Source organism: Aplysia californica, unplaced genomic scaffold (genome assembly GCF_000002075.1).
Source record: "Aplysia californica isolate F4 #8 unplaced genomic scaffold, AplCal3.0 scaffold00323, whole genome shotgun sequence".
NCBI classification, from domain to species: Eukaryota; Metazoa; Mollusca; class Gastropoda; order Aplysiida; family Aplysiidae; genus Aplysia; species Aplysia californica.
In genome coordinates, this window is record NW_004797593.1 from 201,312 (window position 1) to 211,152 (window position 9,841).

Below are 9,841 nucleotides of genomic sequence, written 5' to 3' on the forward strand. Positions count from 1 at the left end.
GAGAGAGAGAGAGAGGCAGAGAGGGGGGGAGAGGAGGGAGAGAGTGAGAAAGGGAGAGAGAGGGAGAGGCAGATAGAGAGACAGAGGGAGGGAGACAGACAGAGAGATAGAGAGAGAAATTATATGACAAAACGTTGAATCCCAAACTTTACTGATGTCCATGGAAATCAAATCAACGCAATTTCTTTGCTGCTTAAATAAGGACCAAAAAAATAATAAAATATGAGAACCCAACTAGTTACAGAGAATTAAACATTTTATGCTTATGATAGAAAACTGCTCCTCAGATAAAAAGATTGCCCAAGTTTTGAGAAAGCCAGGGTATAGGCTGTTAACTCTCAAGAACAAAAGGAAACAACTTTACTTTCAACAAATACATCTTTTGTACCTAACATACCTGGTGCAGCATTTACTAATGCCACACAACTCATTTGAGAGAAAAAGGAGGAAAATAACTTTGATATGTCAAAATGTATCATTTTAAAAAATTGTTTATTAGATTAACTAATGTGAAAACACAGTTACATCAATTTGCACATACAGAAGGGCTCTAGTCAACTTGGTGTGTACATAAGACAACCTACAGGACCTTTCATTCTCACGTACAGAAAGTTGCACAAGAATCCACGCAGCCCCCACCCACATTTCCACCAGGTCGCGACCTCAGTGCTTTCTTGTCGTATCTTCATTTTTAATAACAGTGAAAACAGTTCATAACAAAGAGTGAGCTTATCCCTCTCCATACGTCATGTTTTACTATCGTATCCATACGACGTGAATATCTCTGAGCCCCTACTCTCCAAAGAGGAAATTTACTCGTTATTCCCATCTGTACGCTTTGCATAGCAGTCAGTCAAAATGATTTTTTGAAAAATACTGAAAGTTTCAAAGAGATCTTCGCACTAGAAGTATTATAAAATGTGAAGAATACATCCCCTGGGGTACAAAATGACCTCAGGCGTACAGATAGGATTCAGAAGAGGTCACATTTTCACTGTTTAAAGAAATGGAGATACGACAAGAAATCACTAAGGTCGCGAAGTGCACTGACTGACCTTTGCGCCTGAGACTCGGAGGAGAAGAAGATGTGGTAGTCGTCGTCTGAGATGTCCTGCACGTACAGGAAGATGGCCCGCGCGTCGCGCTTGTACAAGCTGGGGGAGACAACCGGGTCAGGCAATGTCAAGGACACGGTGTTTAGGGGACATTCAAATGACAAAGACATAGTGTTTGGGTGGATGGTCACTGGGATATGTCCTAGCTGCGAAAGGCCTAGTACAGGAATAACTAGCAACAGCACTTTTGTATAATTGTTGATACTGGAGGTATATTTCATACTATGTCACATTCATGAGACATAAGTATTGATGTTGTACTGAAAATTATGCCATTTTCATGATACTACTGCATTGGTCTTGTTGAGTTGTTTAATGCATGCCTTGTCCATGTTATCATAACTTAGATTTCGCAACAGGGATCAATAAAAAGGGTGTTTCATCTTTAACACTTTGCCTTCACATCTCGCCGATCGGCAATGTCTACCCCCCATTTGATTTTCCCCCAAATGCCTTTGCCTTTGATAGCAAGGGTACTCACTATATGAGCCTTGTGATAGCAAAGTGTTAAATGTTTTACACACTTCTCACACATTCTTCAAATAATCTGCTCACTGAACCCACGACTTGTTGCGAACTAATCTGTGTGACAGCTGTGTTGGCCTCACCTGACTCGCTTGATGGTGTCGGCCGGGAAGGTCCAGTCGGACGGTCGGTGGTCCCGCTTGTCCTGCCACACATGCCACAGGCGCACGTTCTGATGGACAGAGGGAAACGATAGACAGAAGGTAGGATGGAACATTCAATGCTAGGAGGAGGAAGAGGAGAGAAGAAAAAAAAAAAAATAATTAAAAAAAATAAATAAAAAATAATAATAATAACAATAATAATAACTAATATTAATAAATAATAATAATATTAATAATAATTGCATTTACATAGCACATATCTATGCTCTGTGCACTTTACAACTATTTTTACTCTAACCCAAGAAAACTCAGAAACGTTCCCAGCTTCTAGGGAAGCATGCTAGTTATGGCACGCTGACAACGAGCACTAAGGAAAGACAGAAAAATGCGATAGGGAGCTCTCAAGCTAGTTCATTAATAAATATTTAGGAAGGACAGAGGGCAGAAGATAAAATTTCAAAGTTTTGACAGCATGTTGACTGCAACTGCTGAAACTAGACAGAATGCGACAATTCAGCAGTTGTCACCACAATCTGATATTTGAGAAACAAATTTAAGATCATGATAGACAGAGCAAATAACATTTTCAGCTATAACCTAAGGACTTTCCAAGCAGCTAACATTTTCATTTATTGACCGCAAAACCCATTCTTAGCACACTCAAGGAAATCATCACTACAAATGTGTACTCTACCTTCTCTTGGATTTCTGCATTCACTTGGATGTAACTGGGAATAAACTCCCGGTTTGGTTCCAGCAGCAAAACCTATTGAGAGACATTTCACCAAAGGTTAACCACAGGTATAATAAGACAAAAATAATTTCACACAAAATCTCAACAGAGACCAACGTTAGAATCTCAGAACAAAAAGATCAGCCAGTGGGAGAGGGAAGTCAAAATCAATCACAAAATAAAAGAAACAGACACAACAGAACATTTTTGTTACCCGATGTGCACTATATTTTTGGCGGAACGTTATTTATTAATAACGTTCCACGTCGTCTTTGCTATTGTGCAGTTACATCCTGTGCTGCACCTGAAGAGATGGCAAGATGACATGACAGAGAACAAAACATTATCCTTTATGACTCGTCTTAACAACAGCCAGCAAGATATTGGCCAAAAGTGCAGATTCTCAAGACATTGATGAGTATCCACAAATATTTTATATAAACACTTGAACACATGGACACTGGTACAACTGGTAACAGTACTTGCAGCTGTACATGTTTTACACACCGACTGACACAATTTAGATCATTTAGGAGGCAGGCTGCTTTTAAACTGTAGTTCATAAGTGAGAGTTTCGATATGAACATATGAGCAGTACCAGTCACCCCCCTCGCTCTGACAGCAATCCTTAGATAGATAGAATTATGCACCTTCAGCGTGCTAAAGGAAACAGATCTACTTTACTGGAGACAAAATCCAAAACAAACCATCCCTAAGAGAAAGTTTAAAAATTATGTTTTTTTCCTATTCAAATTTTGTTTTTTACACACACACACACAGACACGCACGTACACACTTCTAGGTTCATTTATATTATCGCCAGAGCGACTGTTGAGAACAATAGCCATGACAATGAATACTTGAGTCAATAGTGAACATGAGCCCTGTCAGGATATGATATCGTACCTAGGTAGATCTATCTTGGTATCTGTGTTGTGTGTGAGTGTGAGTGTGTGTGTGTGTGTGTGTGTGTGTGTGTTGTATGTGTGTGTGTGTGTTGTATGTGTGTGTGTGTGTGTGTGTCTGTGTGTGTATATGTGTGTGTGTGTGTTGCGTGTGTGTGTGTTGTATGTGTGTCTGTGTGTATGTGTGTGTGTGTGTATGTATGTGTGTGTGTGGGTGTGTGTTTGTGTGTAAGTGTGTGTGTATGTGTGAGTGTATGTGTGTGAGTTCAAAGGTTGGTTGAGTATGTATGTCAAAGGTGAAAGAATGATGTTGCCAGACATCATGAGAACTCCTAAAACATTCAGCTTCAGAACGTTTTTGAACTATTTATGCCCTATCAAACTTCACAGGTCAAAGATAAAATTCAAAGCATTCTAAAAATACAAGGAATAAATGTAAAATAGTTCAGGCAATGGTGCATAAACAGCCGTGGAAATCACTACTTTCAATGTCAGATCTGGAGCCCCGACAGAACGTGTTCTACTTACAGGGAACTGGCTGCTGGTCAGCTCCGACAACGGCTTGGACACCTCGATGAAGAAATCCATCCAGAAGGTGAACAGCTGTAGTGTGCCAGGTGTGTGGTGGGGATGGTGGTTGGGGGAGGGGGGGGGGGTAAAAAGGCAAGAGGACAGAGTGAGCCAAACAGTAGATTAAACAATATAGTATAGATGGCATGGGCAAGTTTCCATAAAAATCACTATTAAAACAAGGGCAAGTTTCCATAAAAATCACGATTAAAACTTTTTTTCTTTACAACAAACAACATAATATAAATAATATGAGCAGGTTTCTATAAAAAATCACTATTAAAACTTTCTTTTCCAACCTGTAAACAGCTGTGAGTACGACTCTGTGGAGCCAAACAGTAAGACAAACAATATATAAATAACATAGGGAAAAGTTTTCATTTTAAAAAATCTATTAAAACATTCTTTTCAACCTCTAAACTGTTGAGAGTATGCAAGTAACTTTATTCAGTGTTTAAGGCCACTGGCCAACATCACATCATAAAAGTACTCTTGTTAAATAAAGTTTCCATATAAGGAAAATGTACAGGTTGTGCACATATCTCTTATCATGGGTCAAACATTATATTTCTGTCACTGGGCCGAGTCAGACTGGGGGGGGGGGGGGGGGGGAGTTAACAACAATTTCCTTTGATGGATAAAGTGTGGACAATAAAAAATAAAGTGAAATTCATTTTCTTTTTTTTTTTAAATTTATTTTTAGTAGAGATTTTACGGCGCTCGCAACTGCGTAAGGTCATATGAGCGCCAGAAGATTAGGTGTTACAGTAGAGTAACAAACGTAAAAAAGAAGGAAGGGGAGATAAGGACGATAGATGTTTGATAGGAAAGAAGGAGCAAACCACACCAGAGCACCCGCCAACCACCCACAATTCATCTTCAATTTCATGAGAGTTACACCTCTCACATAAGGGTGAATTTATTAATTTCCTGTTGAGAGTATGAGACTGTGAAACTTAACTACCCCACAGGGCAGTGCCACTGACTGAAGTGTCTTTAGGCCATTCCCGAAGGGGGAACATTAATATGTTCTTATGCACAGTAAAATTGTAAACGGGCTGATTCATCAATGTCATGCTCATAACTGTGCCTGAACTGCAACTTTTTTCCTTAATCCTTACCATCGTAATTTCACCTCTACTTCTTTTGTTTATTTGCCACACTTTTGTAACCCTCTATTTCAGAGGTGTCTTGATAGTCAAAGCAGACTTTAGGCTGTTGAAGCTAAAGAGGTGAGCAGAGTTAGCCTGATTCCCTGTAAAGACTTCTCTGTTGACATCCACCCCTTGGCGCTCATATGACCGTATGCAGTTACGAGCGCCGTAAAAACTCTACAAAAACTAAAACTGTGAACCTGAATGTGTCTGCCATGGACTCACCTGGCTGTCTTTGGAGGAGAGAACCTTGACGCTGCTCTTCCTGAATCGGCTGATCAGCGTGATGTTCCCCACAGTTGACTTCAGATACCTGCGAATAAAGATTTCATACATCAGTCGGTCACAGCAGAAAAAAACAACCCAAATTCAGATACCTGCAAAAAAAAGATTTCATACATCAGTCGCTTACAGTAGAAAGAACCCCCAAACTACCCAAATTCAGACACCTGGGAATAAAGATTTCATACATCAGTCGGTTATTGGAGAAAAAAAACAACCAAAAAACAAACAACCCAAATTTAGATATGTGAGGCAGCGTGGTGGAATCAGGCTCTCGTCAAAATAATCAAAGTGAAGAAACTTGCATTTTTCGGCTGGTTTTTTAACTTTTATAAAATTTTGCTTTTTGGCTCAACACCTTTCATGTCCATTAAAGAACTCATTTCTGTGTGGATTTTTCTGAAAAATGTCTGTTAAAGGCACAAAAAATGTAAATTTTCAGTTACCGCGGTCTCTTAAGCTAAGGAAATAACTAAACTTTGGCGGCCATTTTCTCACTAACTTTACCTCTGAAAATGGGTGACCCCCATCTCCTTCATTTGCAAATATCTCGACTTGTATTCAAGATAAATGGATATTTATTTTCATCCAAATAAAGACAAGTGAACAAGCTTTAAGATGATACCAATAACTCTACATGTCCAAAAATTGACGAGAGCCCGATTCCACCACGCTGCCTCACATATACCTGCAAATAAGGATTTCCTACATCAACTGATTACCCTAGAAAATAAAAAACAAACAACCCATCAATGACTGGACATAAAATATGTAGCAAAACATGCAGAAATATAACCATCTGTTGTGAAGGATCGGTATCTACTACCATTTCACATTGTATTAGGTCGCTTTTAAGGACGAACGGGCTAACCCAGATTTCAGGGTTTCCAGAAATCCACCAAAAGTGGGCATTGCCCTACCTATAGGAGAAGTTTGGTTTTATTGGAGTGTATAATTGTTTGGTTAAAGAGAAAACTCTCCTTGTCTTTTAAAGAAACTGTACAAGGGTCCAAAAACTTTACCTTCGATTTTCTCAAAACAGCATTTTTCAGGATAGCCCCCTTGTGCTTAACATTCTGCCATCACAAGGCTCATATTTAGTAAAAACCCTTGCCATCAAAGGCAAAGGCATTTTGGGGAAAAATCCAAATAAACTGGGTGGTAAACATCGCCGATCGGCGAGATGTGGTAGTAAAGTGTTAAAAACAACCATTTGTAAGTGTGGATGTCATCATCCCTATTGACACAATTTAGATCATGTAGAAGGTCGGCAGCTTCTCCTCTCAATTACATGTATTTTTTAAAAAAACAACAAACAAACAGCAGAAAAATCACTGACCACTCAGGAGGCTCGAGGCGGTACATGCAGTCGGCAGCCTGCACGGCCTTGCTGTAGTCCTCGGCCAGAACGCTGATCTCGAAGAAGGTGGCCACGTCCCAGTAGTTGGTCAGGGAGGACAGGCTGCCCTTCTTGCCGATCAGGTTGTTCAGCGTGATTCCTGCGACACAACACACACACACGTGTACAGTTAAACCCCCTTCCTTCCTTCCTCTGGATGGCCTCCGTTAGGGTTAAATCCCCTCTAAACAACAGACTGCCCAAGACTGCAACATCACACATAGAGGAGTCTCAACGCAGTGGAACAAGGTGCTGGTCAATTTTTAGTTTAGATTTAGTTAAGAGTTTTACCGCACTTGCAACACAATAAGGTCATATAAGTGCCGAAGATAACAGGTGTTACAAGAGAGTAACAGACATAAAAAAGAAGAAAGGGAGATAAGGATGATAGATGTTTGATAGGAAAGAAGAAGCAAACCCCACCAGAGCACCCGCCAACCACCCACAAACAACAGACTGGCCAAGACTGCAACATCACACACACACATATGTAAGTGTGCACTTAAATCCACAACCACAATCTGTCAAAGACAACCATCTGTACAAACGACCACTTCCCACTTCCCCCTTGCATTTTGTTTTAGTAAATGTGAGGCAGCGTGGTGGAATCAGGCTCTCGTCAATTTTTGGGCAAGAAGAGTTATTGGTATCATCTTAAAGCTTGTTCACTTGTCTTTATTAAGATGAAAAAATATCCATTTTATCTTGAATACAAGTCGAGATATTGCAATTGAAGGAGGTGGGGGTCACCTGTTTTCAGAGGTAAAATTAGTGAAAAAATGGTCGCCAAAGATTAGTTATTTTCTATCTTAATAGTCCGTGGTAACTGAAAATTTACATTTTTTGTGCCTTTAATCAACGTTTTTCAGAAAATTCCACACAGAAATGAGTTCTTTAATGGGCATGAAACGTGTCGAGCCAAAAAACAAAAATTTGATAAAAGTTCACAAACCTGTGGAAAAATGCAAGTTTCTTCACTTTGATTATTTTGACGGGAGCCTGATTCCACCACGCTGCCTCACAAATGTTTTATGGCACTTGCAACACAATAAGGTCATATAAGTGCCAAAGAATAGAGGTGTTACAAGATACTAACAAAAACAAAAAAGAAGGAGGTGAGATCAGGGTGATAGATGTTTGATAGGAAAGAAGGAGCAAACCACACCAGAGCATCCGCCAACCACCCACTGCTCTAACCACAATCTGTCCAAGACAATCACCAGTACAAAAGACCACTTCCTCGTTGCATTTTTTCCTGTATTCTAATGACACTGTCCAAGAGGAACACCTGTCTAAGACGACCACTTTCCCCCTAGAAAATGGGTGGTCTTCTTGAACAGGTTTGACTGTACAAAAAGGGGCTCATGTTGTTTGAGAATCCCCTGAGCAGAAGCACATTACCGTCACACACACACACACACACACACACACACACACACACACACACACACACACACACACACACACACACACGTGCGTGCATGCAGATTTGTTTGTTTTATGTAAAGTGAACAACATGGCACAATAACGGTCACTTAGTGCTGGGAAAAAGGAAGACAGACAAACACAACACAAGTAGGACCAACCACAGGCACCCTCCAACAGCCTGCACACATACGCACACACACACACACACACACATATTATTTCACCAACAAAACATGAAAGGTATCGATGTGAACTATATTCCTATCAGAGATAGATTGATGGATGTTAAATTGCAGGTCCAAATTTATCCGGAAAAACAGCACCCTGGCAAAAACATTTATGATACAAAACAGAAAGTCTGAAATACAAGATTGAGATTTGCAGACATACAGAAATTTCCATAGAGGAGATAGGCACTTCAAGCAAATTTTATATTTCAGCAGGTCAACGGTCACGGGTAGCTGTAGCACTTACCAATTCTCTGCAGTTCAGAGCAGCTGGAGAAATCTTTCCCTGAGATGACGAGCAACGTGGCCAGGTTGATGCCCGCGTACTCGTTAGGCTGCACTTCAAAACCTTTGCGGTACCTGACAATAAACACCGGAACAAAGACAAATCTTCAGCTAGTTGCCACAACAACTTTGAAGCAATAGACTAAGCCTCACGAACAAACTTTACATCATACGGTTCGCACACTCAGCAACACAAACAAACCTCAACTCGTATGGGTCACAACGTAGCAACATGTGTCACATGTCACATTTTGAGTCACATTTTGAGAATATACCACTACAGGTATCAAATTATAGATTCCTTCAAGCCCTGCATAAGGCTGAAAACAGTATTAGTCTAGCTGCTTTGGTACAACATTATAGACACTAGAAAGTGGAGAATTACAAACACACAGCGTTGATAAAATCAAACATTATCAAAACATCCCCCCCCCCCCACACACACATACACAGCCGCAGCACCCATCAGGGCTACATCGTCGGTGTAATCCGAGTCCACACACACACACACACACAAACACACACACACACACACATACACACACACAAGACTGACCAGCTGATGGCGTTGTGCAGGGCTGCATCGTCGGTGTAGTCCGAGTCCACAAACTTGTCCTTGTAGATGCGGCCACACAGGCAGATCATGTCGGGGACCGGGCTCTCCGACTTCTCTATGGCCTGCCCGGGCAGAAACAACCACCGTTACTTTTATTACATAGAGTTGGGGAAAGAGGACAGGACTACTGCCCCTTTACCTTTTCACTCTCAATGGTGTACAATCATTATTCCCAAAACCATCTTGTTTGTTATAGTAAGGCTTTACGGCGCTCACAACTTCAAAAGGTCAAACGAGCGCCCTGCGCCAAGAGGTGGATGTCAACAGAGAAGTTCTTACAGGGAATCAGACTTACCCTGCTGACCTCTCTGGCTTCAACAGCACGCAGTCTGCTTTGACTATCAAGGCACCCCAGAAATAAATAGCAGTTCAGAAGAGAGTGACAAACATACAAAATAAGTAGAGGAAAAAATGACGATAGTAAGGAAGAGGAAAGAAAAAGCAGCAGTTTCCCCTAAGTTGTTCCGACACAGTATGAGCACGACATTGATAAATCAG

The 9,841-nt window shown here is 40.7% G+C and overlaps 1 protein-coding gene across 1 annotated transcript in view; it reads right to left on the reverse strand.

Annotated features, from left to right (window-relative positions):
- LOC101862124 (mitogen-activated protein kinase kinase kinase 5) overlaps positions 1-9,841 on the reverse strand; it is a gene marked incomplete at its 3' end in the record, with an annotated part of 90,971 nt that overhangs the window by 63,698 nt on the left and 17,432 nt on the right. The window contains 8 exon segments of the mRNA XM_013084857.2: positions 1,056-1,154; positions 1,724-1,812; positions 2,439-2,510; positions 3,911-3,985; positions 5,332-5,419; positions 6,728-6,887; positions 8,690-8,802; positions 9,284-9,405. Of these exon segments, the coding sequence (XP_012940311.1) occupies positions 1,056-1,154; positions 1,724-1,812; positions 2,439-2,510; positions 3,911-3,985; positions 5,332-5,419; positions 6,728-6,887; positions 8,690-8,802; positions 9,284-9,405 (818 nt within the window).